The sequence below is a fragment of the Phalacrocorax carbo genome, chromosome 1, assembly GCF_963921805.1.
Source record: "Phalacrocorax carbo chromosome 1, bPhaCar2.1, whole genome shotgun sequence".
NCBI lineage: Eukaryota > Metazoa > Chordata > Aves > Suliformes > Phalacrocoracidae > Phalacrocorax > Phalacrocorax carbo.
This window is the reverse complement of record NC_087513.1, coordinates 32,484,405-32,502,080: the sequence shown is the minus strand read 5'-3', so window position 1 is coordinate 32,502,080 and position 17,676 is coordinate 32,484,405. Positions and strand designations below refer to the sequence as shown.

Genomic DNA, 17,676 nt, shown 5'->3' with positions numbered 1-17,676 from the left:
GAAGTGCTGACTGATGCCTAGAAAGACTACATTCACATGTTGCTTTGTTTCATCAAAAATATCTCACAGTCTGCCAGAGATGACAATGGTGCTGTGCAAGGGGAATCATACAACAGACTAAACAGACTACCTCTTGCAAAAGCATTGCACCCTGTTACAAAACTGGAGGATATGCCATTTTTTGGGAGGTTACAACAAATACCATGCACGTGGCACACTGCAAACTGCAGGACACTACCACTATTCCACCTGCAAGCGTTATTTCCTCTCCCTTTCTGTCTCTTTTCTGACATTTCAAAAATGTCTATTGTGCACCAGGCACTCCAAGAAGGACACATAGATTTCTCATTTAGATTCCTGGGCCTTCAAATACAGCTGTTGAGTCATAAAACAGAAGATGCTAATAGTCAGTTTTATGGGCAGTAATTTCCTTTTACTTTGGTATTGAAGTTCTGTGGCTTTTCCTTCCCTGTCTAGATTAATTTAACCAATCTGTATTTCCTTTCTCCCTAAGTAACAAAATATTTGATGAACCAAATGTGTGCCTTTTTTAATGAATGTTTTGAAATTTGCAATGAAAATACATTTTGAAAATACTATCTAACGAAAGCAATGACCTAGCAGGAGTAACTGTGAAAATTAATTTTTACACTTTGGTTTTGCATTTTTAGTTTTAAATCTCAACCTATGGAACAATGCTTGTAAATATATCTAGGTTGCACATGGGTGCTCATATGTGTTAAGGAGGATATACTGGTATACAGGCTTTGTTGGATACAGCCTTTCTGCAGTGATACCTTACCTCCTAGAGCACTGCTGTTATCTCCTTTGTACAGTCAAACCAGAATGTATTATCTTGAATAATAACATCTAATTCCTCATTCTGAAGAATTTATTTTAAAAAGGATGTGCCTAAGCCTAAAGGATATCCTTAAATATGCTCTGAGATTTTAACACTGAGCAATTAGACTGATAAGGGCATATGTTGCATTGGATAATGTCACATCTTTGAGGTGGAATAAGACACAAGACCACACCTTCAATCACAGAAAAATGACATTATCCAGCATAGCACACATCCTGTTATGTATTCTTTAGTTAGGATACAAACCAAAGAGCAAATGGACATTTTCCTTGTTAAACACATGCATGTTTTTTCCTAAGTCCTGTACCCTAGTCCCAAGCATGTACATGTGTTCATACACACACAACCTGACTGAAAGATACAGCAGGGGATCTCTGAAATATACGGTATGAGCCTCTTTCAGCAATGGAGGCAAATTTGCCATTTGTATCACGACATTTCTTTCCTGTCTGCTTTGATGCTATCACATCTGGACAGTCTGGTATTTGTTTACTAAAATCTATAGTAGTGGGTGGCTGAAAAATATATTCTTTAGACTTGCATCTTATGAAGTGCTTTTTTCAAATAGAAACTGAAATAACAAAACTGATTAATAAAAATGTGAAAATTAAGAAGCACATTAAAAAGCTTGACATTTTGTGTTTACGTACGAGCGCCTTCAGTTCTAATTCTCTGTGATGGCATACTAGGTTCTCCTGTCCCCAAAGTGTTTGTTGCTATTATCCGGAACTCATACTCCATCCATGGAATTAAATCAATCACTGTAGCAGATTCCATATTTCCTTCAATATCTGATGGTTCTAAAAAAATAAGAAATTGTTTTAGAAAACAGCATTTTTACAATAAGGTCAGCCAACAATGTGGTTGTTCCAGCAAAACTACCTCTATTCTGCAACCACACGTAGCCAGCTGAAGGAAACTTGATGTTGTACATTAGGAATACCACATTTTACAAGGAGTACTCAACTCACAGCAGTGGCTGGGAATTTGGAAACCATGACACTATCTTGCATAAACCCTTATAGACTTGTAAGTTTTAACTGGGTGTGAACTAGCAAAAGAAGTACATGTGGTTATGAGGTATCCTACTAATTACATATTGTAGTTGTAGAATTTCATTTTACCTACAGACAAATGCAATGAGAAACAGTAAAATAAAACAGTAAAATAAAAATTTGTGATATAGGCAAGGGCTAGACAGGTGCAAATGTAGGGTTCGATCAATTGATAAAGAGTGGTTTATAAAATGTGGTCATAGTTTGGTGCACCTTATTAGTGAGCATGTTACAACTGGCTATCTAGTTCTGATCTAACAAAGGTAAGTGTTCTTGTAATTCCTGTGAAAAGACTTCTTATTGTCATGAGGATGAGCTTCTTTACTGTAAATAAAATGCGTAACTCATGACTCTCTGTCTACAGTTCACAGACAATAGGGGTTGTTTCTATAGCTGTCTGCAGTTATAGAAACACAGAGGATTTTCATCCATTGTGTGGGCCAAGAATGGTTTGTCAAATTAGAGTCTTGGGTTCAGAGGGAGCTGAGAAATGAGATATTCTGCACTGGGAAGGCAGATGGTTTGGAATTAAAATATGAATGCAATAGCTGCAAAAAACCCAAGTATGGAAGCGTAAGTGCTGAATGGTGACACAGCTTCCCTCTACCTAATGATCATCAAAGTTTCATCCCAAAGTGAGGCCTTGAAGGAGAAAGAAAACCACTTTCCATTCTTTCCACCTGCCCACCACCCTCCCTCATTCTTAGTCAAAAAATGTTTCTGTCCAGTCAGTAGAGCCATTGCAAACCTCCTAAGGCATCCAAGCCATGATATATAAATTTCTCATTTCTTTTCCTGAGCTACTTGCACTATCTTCATTTAATCTTACTGTGCCACACATTCCGAGAATAATTATGAATACTCAACACGATGAGAATCTGATGCCCTTAACTGGAAAGAGCAATACAAATGTAAACAACTTATTACATAACCCATTCATACATATTTCCATACTGCGAAGTAGAATGCACTTCTTTCATAAAACACACCGGATATTATGCAACCTGAGATGAATGATTTGGTTTAGGAATAATGGTAGTAGCAATAATAACAACAATATTTCCAAAGTGCAATGCCAAATAACATTTTTTTCCACACATTGAAAATTAGAAGCATTAAGTGATAACCTGAACACTGATGAGAGATCAATTTGGACTGTTCACCATGCTTCTTTCACATGAAAGAGAACACCAAGACAAACCGGGAGGAGCCCAGAAATTAAGTAAAAGCTTGCAGTGGTGCCAATGATGATTATTATGTTCTTTTTACCTATTTTTTGAGGAAATCATATATCAATCAAAATTACTCAGTGGGGTTCAAATGAAAAAGCAATGATTTTGAGAACACCAGAATAGGCCATTTCAGCATTTCAGAAATGAATAATTTATATCTTTCTTGCTAGCTCCATAAAAGAGGAATTTAACGATCTAGACGCCCCCACCCCCCGTCCCACTGAAGATGTGAATCCTACTCAGTGTGCTACAGTATAAGACTCAAAGTCTGACCGCATGTCTCATTAATTCTGTGAAGCAGAACTTCAGAGATGCAGAGAAGTGCATCCCATCATGCGTGTAACATTGCAAATAGGGAATCTTCCTGAGAAGTGAGAGAGATGGGTTCAGGTGTCTGCTCTGAACCAGACAGAATCTGAACCTGAATCCAACACTTGTATCTCCTACAAACATGCTTCCAGTTCCAGTAACACACAGCACAAAATAAAGCAGTATCAGAGCTGCTACCCCGTTATAAATTCTTCCTGTATCTTCCTATAACCTCCTTTCTTCCCAGTTCCTTTTTTTTTTAATTAAAAATTAAAAAGTGAATAGGAAATAAAATATAATTTCAATGATTTAAAATTAAAAAAGCAAAGGCTGGTCTAAAAGGATCCTACCTCCTGCGCATATTGTCACTAAAGCAAATCATCAGTTATTTGAACACCTCTAATTTCTACATTAATTATTTTTTTTAAGTGCAAAGAAATCTATTCTACAGAAACTATTAAACAAGATATAAGAGATAGGAAGGGACTGGGGATCCTTCTAGTTTCATCTTCCAAGCTACTTTAGCATAAGTCATATAATAGTGCTAGCTGTTGGAGGCAATTATATACAATAGCGCTACATATACTACTTATTCTAGAAAAGAAATATGATTTAAGGCAGTAGCCTAGTATTTTTAACTTTTTACTATAAAAATGTAATAGATTTTTCAGGTCAGTATGTTAAAGTCTATTTATTAGGCATCTCTCTGTAGTTTCAAAGAACAACTTAAATGAAAGACAATAGCTGAAACTATTAATATTCTTAGTACCTAGAAATGCTGAGTATGTGATGCCCTAATTCCACAGAAAAACACTTAAGTTATAATCTATTACAGTGGCATAATGAATCATATTAATAGGACAATTCTGTATAGCTTGTGGCAATCCTATCCTTCATAAAGCATTCAAAGATACTAGTAGTTTAAAAGTATTTTCGTAATTTATGCATTTATATTAAACCTTGCAAAGAAATATACATTAGCATGTCCTTTGTTCAGGTAGGTGTGTCCTCAACTGCAATTATGTGGCACAATGATGACATCCAGTGGTTAGAAGGATAATCTTAGCTATGTTTTCACTAGGGGTGCCAGTTTTAACACAACTGGAGTGTAGTCTGCTCCCAGGAAAAAGCAGAAAAATTTTAACCAACTTTCTTCATAACAAATACAGAAATGAAGACACCTGTTTGTCATCCAAACTAACCTGTAAAAAAATTTTTATGATTTAAGCAGCTGATGTGAGTGTTTCAATCAACAAGGAAAGACACAAACACCAGGTAAAAACTCTGGCCTGTTCTTTTCCATATTTCTTGATATTGAGTTCATGCCTTCCAAGTGCTGGGAACAAATGTGTTGACGGCACATGGACAGGACAGTACCTACTCCCAAACCCTGTAGCAGACTTTAATAGCAACCCTGGTTTCCCTTTACTGTGACTGCTTTCTGATTCGCCACACTTTCTAACAAACACTTTAAAACCTATTGACTTTATTACTTCTGGCATTAGTTACCTGTTTTGGCATCTTTCCACTCTTCAGACAGAAAGGTTTTTGACTGGATAGTGTATTTAGAAATAGGGCTATGATTGTCTGTTCCACGACTCCAGGTAAGTGCTACAGCAGTGTCTCTAATTTCTTCTACTCTTATACCTCCGGGAGGGCCTGGAGGACCTGAGGGAAAAAAAAAAGGTAATTCAATTAACAAATTAAATATTCTGAAGATGAAATTTCACTAACTTTCCTACTTGTATTTATCAGATACAAGGCTTTTGAGTCTCACTTTCTATTTAAGAACAGATTGAAAATGTATATATACATTTAATACTCCAAAGAGTGATTCAGAGGGTAAGTGCTCTTGCATCTAACAGCTACCAAGTGAAATTCCAGGGCTCCTGCTTAAGCAGTAATATTAAGATTTTCTTAAGTGAAAAAAATGATACTTTGAAGCTGTTGCTGCTCATTTTTCAAACAATGGTGAACTCAGAGTTGGAAAAAATACACAAAATCTTCCTTCCTAAATTCCACCTAATGAATACCTGATTGGTGGCCCACCTTTAACCTACACTTCTGCTTGTGCCATATTGGCTTTGCCTGTAATTTATATGGAAGATCTTGTAGCTAATATTGGATAAAAATCATACCTTAAAAGACATCTCTGTAGACCTCTTCACATTCCTTTTGGCCTTCACATTACCCCAATGTGGTAAACCCACCATCAGATTCAAACTTCCTACAGGCTAATATAACTTGAGTGAAAGCAGAAGTAGGCAATGTTTCTCTATGGTTCCACAAAAGCCTTCCCACAAGAATTGCAAAAATCCATGCCAAAATGTGCAAGCCACTATGCTCACTGAACTAAAAGCAGTCTTGAGAACTGCATGGGTGAAATCGAACAAACTCTGTGCACCAGAAAAACCCCACAAAGACCATCAACAAGGAACAGAAGCACTAAGCTGTCAAAGGGAAAACATTTTTCACAAAACAGCCATTCCACATTTGCCCTTTCAGTCTCGATCAAAAAGCACCTAAAAAATCATTCCTAAGAGTATTTTCTTTTTCTCCAAAAGGCAGATACTTGCAAAGATTAATTCCCAAATTCATAGGGCTAGTAAATACAAAAAGTAATGAACTAAACACAGATGTTGGCTTGCAGGCATGTTACTATGCTCCCAACACCCAGCTAAATCTTTACAGGTAGAAGTTGCGTGCCTTAAACTAGTTCATAGTCTCATCTCTATGCTTTTCAAGTATTAAATAGTATTTCTGCTCAATCCTCATTTGGATTTAAGTTTGTTAGTTGTACTTCAGACCTGAAGAGATAGGCCTCTGTTCCTAAAACCTGCTTGATTTTTCCAGGAGTATCACTAAAACTAATAAATGGTATTACATCTCTTCACCAAACCTCGTCTAGTTTATTTCTGAACAATAATAACAGACAATAACTGCTGAAGTGAATGCTTGCATTTTTCTAAATGCATTTTTTAAATTTAAATTTTTTTCTTCTAATTACTGCTACTCCCACACCTCTGCTTTGTGTGGGTAACTTTTTTATTGTTGCTGTGCTGTGCCTTGGTCCCAGAAGAGAGGCTAAAATGTGCAGATCAACAAGCACAGACTAAAAAGGTAAGAAAGAGTGACGCAGGTGCACACACATACGCAAGTATAGGAATCTTCATCTGTAAGACACCACAGTGTTCAGTAAGCTGTGCTAAAAGCCCTCAAACTTACAGTAATTCTGTAACCCAAAGCTTAGTACCTACTTAGAAACTTGGCCAAGAGATATTTTCAGATCATTCTTTTCACATTGGCTGTTCCATTTTTGCATTATGCTTCTGTTTTATATGATACACAGTTATGTGATATATAGTAACTATTGTGTAAGAACAGAGACAATGCTTAGAACTATTGAGAAGTATTTTCTGATTCCATATCAGAGATAATAACACGGCAGCATGATTCAGGTAATTATCCAACAATCTGATTGAACAAGTCCCAGAGCATATAAAAACCCAACAAGAAATAACAGGATATATTTCTCTGCTGTATTTACAGAGAAACCACAGAAAACCAAACCAAAACCAACTTAACAAAAAGAATGGAACGAGATTTCTACATCAGATCTAAACACTCCATGTGCCAAATGTACCATCAGCTCTTGACCTCCTTACGTTCTCCAAAAATCTGAGCAAAAGGAATTAAATGAATCAAACAAATATACTACCATATATTGTTCCTCAGTTTCAATTAATTTATCCTTCTAACGAGCAAGCAATTCCATTCCTGACTCCAAAAGTATTCAAATTTAGACTGGTTCCTCAAAGAATATATATGCCATTGCTTAAAAAGAAATAAGCGTGACCACTCTATGCAATCCATTGGGCTATGGCCTATGACTTTGACAATCAAATTCCTGCTTGTTTCTTCTCCTAAGATCCAAGAACGGTTCCCATTTAGTAACTTTGGGAAAATGTACATCACTTAACTACTGGATTGCTCATAACCAACTTCTATTAAAATTCAAATCTTCTCATTGAAAACTAATCTACTAATTACCTGTCCTCAGACCTCCCTTTCAAGGTAAGGACTAAATACATCACTACATGTGGAAACAGCTTCTTACTTTTCAGAGAGGATGCATGAAGTGGAAGCTGTTGCTAAGAGCTGATTTTTAAGATGAGGGTTGTTAGTCAACTCTCCACCCTGGTAACATGCATATTTGCTAGCCCAGGTCTAAGGACTAGGGTAAATAAGGTCTGAGAGAACCTTTCTCCTGCAAGACTGTTCACTTCAGAAGCCTTCAGGCTGGAAGGTATGGAAAGGTTCATCAGTTTCTGAAAGTTTCTGAAAATGGCATGTATCAGGAAACACCAAGGGCCAGCTGCTCCCTCAGGAAAGCTGAGCCAGGACCCATGAGTAACCCCGGGGTTGGCAGTTCCTTCAATAATGGGGCACAGTCCTGCAGGGTCTGAATATAGTGGGCGGAGCCAGGTGCTGATATGGCAGTCCTAGGTACTGCAAACAATGAATCAGGCGCATCCAGGTGACAAACTACTGCATATACCCAAGCGGTCCATCCAGGAGACAAGCGACCTACAGCATAGGTCTGAAGCCCATCCAGGAGGCAGTGCCAGAGACAGAGCTGGAAGCAGGCATGTCTGTAACATAGCTCCAGTCAGGGCTGAAGGTCCAGGGCTGAGCTTAACGGGGCTCCTGGACCTCTGGCCAGTTGCATGGGTGGGTGTCCTGGGTGAGGCTGGTCAGGAGCATTAAGGCCTGTTGGTGTGCTCAGGGGCCTGACAGTCTTCAGTGTCCTAATATCACTTGCAATTCTCCTGAACACAATGGCAATTTTAATACTCTAAGATCACACAGGACACTCCATATGAAATGTTAAATTGTTTTAGGGACAGACAAAGTATCTCCATGTGCCTGCATGAACAGTGGCTATCCTTTACTGCTTCATGGATGAGACACTCTGGAACCTAGCTCTGTGTTTTCATACTTTGCTGCTGCTGCCTCTTCCTACCAATGCAGTGAAACTATAATGCCATCTTTGTCATATCTCATCAGATATTTAACCTTGCTCCTGTAAGATGCTGAGTCTTCCACTGACAAAAATGGTAGTGAGAATTCCTCAGCACTAAGCAGAACTGTGTTCATCGTATTAAAACCTGAATGTTGAGCCTAAAATGAATGCTAATTTCTTCCACAACTTAACCTCAGAGCAATGATTCTAATTGTAATTGCTGGGTTGGAAGGAGAATCAGAAGCTTGATAAGGCACCTTGTCTCTCTTTTTATTTTTAAGAGGAATTGCTTACATAAGACTAAGGCATATGAACAAACCCTTCTCTTTTTCTTTGTGGATGTATTCTACAGTTTTACCACTTACATCGTATTTGCTTTGACATTTCATCCAAAACTAATGACATTTCACTGGCTGTTAATACCCAGCGAAAATTAAATCAGAAAGATTCAAGTCCACAACTTCCTCAGATGACAAAAATTCACAATCAAGGCACAAGCTATACTTCAGCTGCTATACAGCTCTATAGTATAACTGAAACGTGGGGCAAAACATGACAGCACTGCAGTTCCAAGTACAAGTTATGTCTGCTTTGAATTGTCAGCATGACAGAGTGCTAGCACTTCAGAATATGTTATACCTGGAGGCACAGAACAGGGTAAAATGCCCAAAGGACATGAATTAACTCACATTACTGAAACCACGCACTGTAACAGATCTTGTAGGATATGTACCATGTGGGCAAGCACAGAGTTTTGGTACTGCAGTGACACTTAATAGACATGAATTAGTTAACACTGGAGTGACAACCTTAGCTCCAAATATCCTGGTTTCTGCAATTTGAAAACTAAGAATCCTTTTAATGTAGGTCTAGTATTATACACAATAATTTAAACCATTAAACTTTATAAGAGAACAAAACTGGCTTCTTAAAACTGTTATACAGTAGATACATTGAAATGATATCTAAAATCTATTTTTAACAATGAACACAGAATTAAACTATCTAAAAATTACTTCAATATAACAAAAATGCCCATAATAAAAAAATCTTTATTGCTTTTCAGGAAGACACATGCTCAGTTAGATATCTAAATGTCTGGAATAGAATTAGTACCCTGAGCAAACTTAAAGGACTTTACATGCTTATGCACTTCTCATTTTAATTTCTGTCATTTCTTGATGAGAAACAAAGTAGTCTAAAGAACCAGAAACACTCTGCCTATCTAGGTGTAAACCAGCAGTGTTTCAGTTTTACCCGGAGACACTTACCTCTTACCACAAGGTCAGCTGAAGCCGAGGAGTTGTCCACGATCGTCTGAGCGGTGCATGTGTACCTTCCAGCGTGCCGCAGCTGAACGTTTTTAATGAGCAGCTCACCATTGGATTTAATCTGTCACAAAAATAGTACTTAGTGAAGCTGGTAAACATCCCTGTACAGCTATGTGATACCTGTCTACACATCCCTCCCAAATGATATACAGTGGTTGCTATTTCTGAAAAAAACCAAGTGCTTACTTTGAACATGGATCGTCTCAAAGATACATCTAATTTATATGACAGCTGTTGAAAGTGTCCTGTGTTTCCTGAGGAGCTGCTGCTCTTTACCAGACATGAAAAACCCAGATGTCTTAGTAAATGTTTGTTTTTTTTTTTTACAAGCCAACACCTCTCCTTTACTTTTTGAAGACCATATCTGAACATGACATTTACTCAAGAATTTTCTTCATAAATGTGCTTTTTTATGCATGTCTGTATGATAACTTATCATGCAGCCCTTCTAACAGAGCAGGATACTGTTTGGCTCTTCCTTTGCAAGCCTAAAGCAGTACAAATGTTTTTACTGCAGAGAGGCTACAATCACAGCCTAAATAAAGATGCACTAAAATGAAGTGCCTGTGAAGAAACAATAACATTCAACACGTACCACAGCTCCTTAAAGGAAAGGCCAGCCCCATTCTGCGCAATGGTGCTGGCGGCGGACAGGATGATGGCAGTGACCGTAACCCCTGTGGGGGAAGGTGGGCTGCTGGGGCTCCAGGATGGCTCTGAGGCAGCACAGCCCAGGGCAGCCCCTTCCTTCGGCAACCCGGGATGGGTGCACGCAGACAGCACTGCAGGGAGGCCCCAGCCAGCGCCGACCCCTGCCCCTGCTGCGGGAGCTGCTGCTGAGCTGGAACGCTGCCTTCCTGGCCCCGCCAGAGCTATAACTCCCATCAGGGCCCAGCCCAGCCTGGCCGCAGGCCCTGACGATCCTGACCTGCCGAGCCACCAGCTCACTTCCCAGCCCGACCGCGACCCGGCCTCCTCATGGTGGCCATGCCCGGCCACCCCTGGGCTGTGCCTGGTCCTGGCTGCAACCAGCAGACCTGCCCTGCTCCCTGCCCTCAGGTGCTGCCGGCCATGCTACCCCCCAGCTCAGCCCTCGCTGCTCCCTGGCAAGTGGCAGCAGGACCTCCAGGGAAGCAATCTACCGTTCAACGAGGCTCACACACTCATCATCACAGACCTAACCCTTGCTCAACACTCTTCACCACTGCAAGACTACTGGGAAAATATACAGCTATGCTTTCAGATGGCTATAAGGCCACTATCTACTGCTACCTGTGGTTGTACAGACCGGCAAACTGAATAGTGTTTTGTCCCACAACACTTCTGTGAACCCACTGAGTACCTAGATGTGCACCTGTAAAACAAGGAGTAGAACAGAGACCGCTATATACACAGCTATTCTTAATGAAAAACACATTTTATGTTAAGACATTTATGTAAATGTTTAAAAATAACACACTTGGAATATTTTGCTTATCTATCCTGCATTTTAATTGCAGGAAGATTACTAAGTTAAATCACAGGGTTATACATGTGTTAGTCCTAAAGGTATTTCAGCAAAAACCCAAATGTTCTGTCCAAAATATATCTGATTGCTTTCATGGAAGTAAAAATGTTACAAAAGATTAAGAGATGGATCTATACCACACTATACCAAAATGGGAAACATTCAGACTTCCTAATTCACTGCAGATTGTTCAGCAATACTATTAAAAGAAACCTAAACAAAGCAAACACTGAGGTAACTCACTGCAATCCTGAAACCTTCACATGCAGGAACAAAAAGAACTCAGATGCAAAATGGTATATAAAAAAGAAATTGCTAAATATTTCAGTGTAAGAACTAGTGCTATCTTCATGGAAGGTTCTAGGGAACAACAAAGACCTTCAATACAATCTCAGATATTATGGGCGGCCATTAGTGTCTCTGCATTTAGACATTCTGAAGAAATGAAATAAAGCTATGTCATCCAGTTTATGTATCCCGATTAAAAAGGAGGGGAAAAAAAAGTAAGGTTAAATCTTTTCCAAATGTTCTGAAACTAGAATGCCAGTTAGAGTCTATATTTAGGGGAGATTAAAATAGCCAGATAAAACTATCCTTTTCCTTTCCAAACTCCAGTGAGGATTTTGGATGCCAGCTTCAAATTCTTCTGGCATAAAATTTCAGCACAAACTGAAATCTGTTAACACCAATTTTTTTTTCGGTCCAACATAAGAATTCACATCTCTAAGAAATTACTGATGTAAACTGGTGATTGGATAAAAGGAGAATCAAGCACACATGAAAGAAGCTGCTTAATTCTGGCTAGCAATACTTCAGCTGATTGCCTCACAGGGTCAGAGAGAAATGCAGGTTACACTGTACTTTTTAATTTTTGGAGTGACACAAGTGCTGTTAGCAATGATCAAACAGATCAGTTGGATCAGTGAACAATCCAACATTCTTCCTATATTTCTGACCATTTCTCTTTTAATTTTTATTAAACTATGTCCATGTATATATATATATAAATACATATATTTTCACACTTTCCAATGAAGACTAATATGACAGGGCTTTTAATTTAATTTGCCAAAGTGGATGCAGGATACAGAGATGAGGTGAGTTGCGGACAGTGGCATCACTGTGCAGGTGCCCCCACCCAGTTTATTCATGAGAACTCCAGAGGAACAGCCTTCAAGGACAGCATCCTTTGAAAATCTGTGGGGATTACTGCAGAAGTGAATGCTGGCTGGCTGCCTGACTAGCCACATGTAAGCCTTTTTTTGTCTACATTGGGCTAAGCAATGCTGTCAACGGCTTTCAGGAAGAAAAATCAGTGGGAGTGTCAGTAATTCTATGGGAGCAGAGAGGGCAGCTACCTGCTCCTCTGCCCTCCAAAAAATTACAACAAAGAAGCTGAAGAAGTTCAAACTCCTTGAGGTTTCAGTTACTGTTTGGTTTTTTTTTTCTCCATTTTGTTCTTATTGGGTTTGGTTTTAATAAAAGAGACAAACAGTCCTCTATTTGAGTGCTGTGTATAAACCTTCAGTTTATTAACACCAAATGCCATCCTAGAAAGAAACACTGCCTGTGAATCTCTGATCATTGCTTGCACTTTGATCTGCAAATAAACATAAGCAAGGCTGGGCAAAGCAATAAGATTTAGAAAAACTGCATAAATTAGAATTCTCATAACTTCAATAACAAATGATTACAAATTCTTAATAGCCTTAGTACTCATTAATTCCTATGTTAGCACTTTAATAAAAATACTTTATTATACTTATTAACAATGTCCCCATATACTTACTCTAACATTAATTTCCCATATGGGAACTTGGTCTTAAAATCTAGATGACGAAAAACAGATGGGAAAATGTAACATAATTTTAAAATTAACAACCCATAGATATGGTAATGTGTCTTGTTGGTTAAGAAGCTCTCCTGGAGAAAGGTTTTATGGAGTTGGTGATGAAGCTTTCCATACCTCAGAAGAAGCCTAAGTTCTTGGTGGTAAAAGAAGAGCTTACACAGAAAAGCTTACAAAGCAAATAAAGAGCATGGGCATCAGCAAATTCTGTCCACAAATTAGATATGAATGCACTGCATGTTTTCATTCAAAAACCTCAGCTTGGCTAAGTTTAAAAATGCCTTCCTTAACTCAGAGAAAACTGAATCACAGACTGGAAACAGTGATAGCAGTACTCAGGGATGTTCCAAGGGTATCTGTGGTTCACCACTCAGTTATTTACCAAGTCTGAAGCAAAGACTTTCATCATATGAGCCCTATACTTATGCTTTAATAGTGATGTCAAAAATAGCATTGTATGACCTATTTCTGAGATTCACTATTCTTTTTTGACTATCACCTTTGTCAGTGCACTAAATTACTGAAAGCCATCAGAATGTGCCCCTGTGTGATCAAAAATCATTTACAGGGATCTAGTCTTTTGACTGAAAGCAGTATCCTCCTCTGTTGGGACCTCAGAATCAATAAAGGAACTTACGTTAGTATAAAGCTAATGAGCCGTTTGTAATTATAAAATGAACTTGGCAGAAATAGAAGAACCTAGTAAGCAGAGACAGAGGGTTTTTTTGTTTTGTGTTTTTGTTTTTTTTTTTTTTTTAATTCAGGTTTGAAAACTAGACATCTGAGCTTCGGAAGTGTTTAATACACAGCAGAGGTAAGATGATAAAAGAATCGATAAGAAGTAATGTGGAGGAGATGGGATTCTTAGTGATGAAATCAGCTTTTCCAAAGTTAGCAATAATTTAAAACATTTTTTTCTACTACCTGTACCTAAAATCATTAACTCTGAGTTCACGTGAATTCTTTTGTTCCTGTAGAGGATCTCCTATGTGGTAGATACAAGTAGAACACACAATCCAACAGGTGTTGACGAATGTTAATGTAAATATGATTATAGCTGCTTTCCTGATATTGAGTTCAGAGATGACACGGGGACAACACCTCCAGTGCAGCTCTATCGTCTCAGTCCTATTCACAGGAGAGCTTATCTCCCTTTCCTTTATAAGTAATGGCTGGCATGAAAGTTTTGGATAGATAAAAACCCAGCAGGAAAATGATGACAGAGTCATTCCCACTGGAGAACCTCTTCCTTCAGCGAACTGTATTTATATGTAAAGGAAGTACAGTGCTAATTCTACCCCTGAAATGTGGACTGGGAAATACTTCCAACAAATATATTATTCTTCCCCATTCCGCATACCACTGAGAATGCTTGAGGACACTGTGCTTTGTACCAGCATCCCTGTGGTAATATGCCCTGTTATTTCATTTCCAACAGCAGAAACAGCCTAGGTGCTTGTTCAGTTATACTCAAGGCTCACAACTTTACAGCTGATGATGAAAATTCACAATACACTGCAACTATATTTCTCTGAGTAGTGCTCACACCTGGCCTTCTCAGCTCCTGCTGCCTAGCTAGGAATGGTACATGGATTTTTGGTAGTTTGTGAAGTCTCACAAGCACATAAAATTACAGTCAGCTGATTTTGCAATGTATTTTTTTAATTCTAGCACAGAAGTTGGCATCTCTTGATCCTTTAAACAGACTACATTTCTTTGTGCTGGAAATAGCACTGTGGATTAATAATAGGTTTCCTCAAAGGCTTCTGTCAGAGCTAACTGCTCGTTGGCCTCACCCTCGCACTATGTCTTCTGCTTTCCTTTCCCTCCTTGCTCTTAACCACTGACTCCATCCATCTAATTCCATGCTCACTACATTACTATTAGGCCCTAGCCTCTAAATTTTACCCCAAACCTAGCCAAAATATTAGACTTCCAACTCACTCATGCCTCAAGCCTCCCCCTGATATATTAAGGCACTGAAAGCAATGTACTGAGACAGTGCCTTTGGAGAGTCCTGCAACTCTTTTTCAGAAAAAGCAGTAGCTCAACTGATTTGGTGAACAATCACCTCCCCCCTCTGTGTATTCAACAAATTGTACTGAAAGAGCTCACTATAATGCTGTCTGTAAGGTTTCGTTCCAACCCATACACAGCCTCTTCTTCCTTGTCAGTGGGCAACCGAGTTTTCCTATCTAAACATACTTCTCTGGTTCTGTTCTCCTCCTGAAGTGTCTGTTGATTTCCTGTCATACAGCTGTGGCTAGACTCCATACTCTGCAAGGAGGATTACCAGGGGAAGCAGTGAAGAAAAATTAAAATTAAAATTAAAATCTTTGTCTCTTTTCTGCTGTAGAAAACCGGAATGGGCAAGGTGAGATTGATACAATAAAACTATCAACTCAGTACTATGTTGAAGCAGGAGCGTGCAGTAAAATACCTTTTTCTACCATGTCCAGAGAAGGAATTACAAATTATCATAATTTACAAAAACCAAGCAGATATTAAGCTATATCCCTCTAATAGGATTTTTATAGTCCAACTTATTCTCCATGGTTTACAAAAACAGCTGTTTTGGGGAACTTTCCTTTTTGGAAAACGTTGCCTTCAATCTAGAATTCATTTCACCTAGTTTAGACATCTACAGAGTGGATTTTGGTAGCTGAACTAACCACCTTTTACATTCAGAGCAAAGAAATAGGTCCTTCCATGTGTGATTTACTGTAATGTAAAGTAACCGTCTGGCCATGCATCTCCAGACTATTATGTGGTCCTAGAACTGCAAAGCTTTCTGTACTTTGGGAAAGGATAAAGTAAGATGAATAATATTTGCATAAGGAAAAAAAAGCTTTTGAGAATACAGTGAAGTCCACACTATTCAAAGTTAACTGTATGATGGTTGCAGGGACACCAGAACAAGTTATACACAGACAGTTTGGATTCGGAAGCAACTTCAAAGCTGAATACAGCCTGAGCTACGAGACCTGCAAGTTCTGTGCTGAACATGTTTGGTTACATCTGTGCTGCGTCCCTGAAGCTATGAACACTGGAAAGCACACTGTGGATTCAGCAGGCTTTAATTCCTGCTCAGTAGCAGTCATGACACTGAGGTGTGTCAGCACCATCTTGAACAACACTCCTCATTCTGTGAGAGATTTTTAGTTGGGTGCAACGCTGTGCAATGTCCAGCGTCAGTAAGGATACCTTTATTGTCCTGTGAACTCCCCGGGAAAGATTCCCTACCAATTCTGTAAAAAAAATCCATTATTAAAGCAGCTGGTGAAGTAAATAATTCCCAAATGTTCAAATGAAATGATTTGCCAGTTCTCAGAATGTTAAAATTCCTGTTTTCAAGGAAATTGGAGAGAACAAAGAATAAAGTTTCATGACACACTTTCCAAAATGACCTAATTCTTGATAGTACCATGCTTTGGTCCAATACCTTAACTCCATATTTGAAACACTGGAGCTTCTGCTTGTGGTGAAATGTGCTGATATCCCATTAGACAAATAACTGTGCACGAGCATATGAATGTATTGGCTGAGCAAAATACTGCTGCCAATACTGCTTACACACTTCATTCGCCTATATTTTTTTACATTCTATTAAACCAGAATCACACAATAGCTGAAGTCAGAAGGGATCTCTGGATGCATCTTGTCCAACCTCCCTGATCAAAGCAGGGTTGACTGGAACGGGTTGCTCAGGGCCTTCTTCAGTCCAAATATTTTGAATAAGTTGATGGATGGAGACTCCATAGCCTCTCCAGGCAACCTGTTCCAATGTCTGACCACCTTCACAATGAAAATGTTTTCCTTATGTTTAATCGGAATTTCCTGTGTCTCAGTCGCTGCCCATCACCTCTTGCCCACTCACTGGGTGCTAATGAGAGGAGTCTGACTCCATCTTCCTTAGTTCCCTCTCACCAGGTATTTATACACATTGACAAGATCCTCCTGAGCTTTCTCTTCTGGAGGCTAAATAATTCCAGCTCCCTTGGGTTCTCCTCACATGTCAGATGCTTCAAACAATTAATCATCTTAATCCTATCACTGAGAAGTTCAGCAGAGGGTTTGAGGGCATGCATCTTTGATTCTTCTCCTTTTACAATAGGAACAGAATGATTGCTTTCTACTTTTTGATATTTTTTAAATGCAAGAGGTAAACTTCATAAGAAAACTCAAGTGCCAAACAATAGAAACCAAGCATCTCTGACATGCAAAAAAATTCTAACAGAATTCCAAAATTCTCACAATTTTTTTAAAAATATTTTTTATCTAAAAAAAATAAAGCAACAAGCCACAAGTTCTCTTATAAATAGTCTTGGCTGCTCCAATTTTGCACCTACCATTTTGGAATTCTGTTTTTTGCTGGCTTTATTTTGTTTTTGCAGAGAAGAGGGAAACTCAACATCTTGTGTGGGGCTCCATCAAACGCTTTTTTTGATAAATTAGGATCACAAAGGAAACTGAAGCCTTGAAGCTATCTTATGTAAAAATAAGGA

At 38.7% G+C, this 17,676-nt stretch overlaps 1 protein-coding gene across 1 annotated transcript in view; it reads right to left on the bottom strand.

Annotated features, from left to right (window-relative positions):
• Positions 1 to 17,676, bottom strand: part of CNTN1 (contactin 1) — a 255,051-nt gene that overhangs the window by 41,575 nt on the left and 195,800 nt on the right. Inside the window, exons 15-17 of the mRNA XM_064447942.1 lie at positions 9,756 to 9,876; positions 4,971 to 5,129; positions 1,516 to 1,665 (exon numbers count right to left, since the gene is read on the bottom strand). Of these exons, the coding sequence (XP_064304012.1) occupies positions 1,516 to 1,665; positions 4,971 to 5,129; positions 9,756 to 9,876 (430 nt within the window). The remainder of the gene's footprint in view (positions 1 to 1,515; positions 1,666 to 4,970; positions 5,130 to 9,755; positions 9,877 to 17,676) is intronic.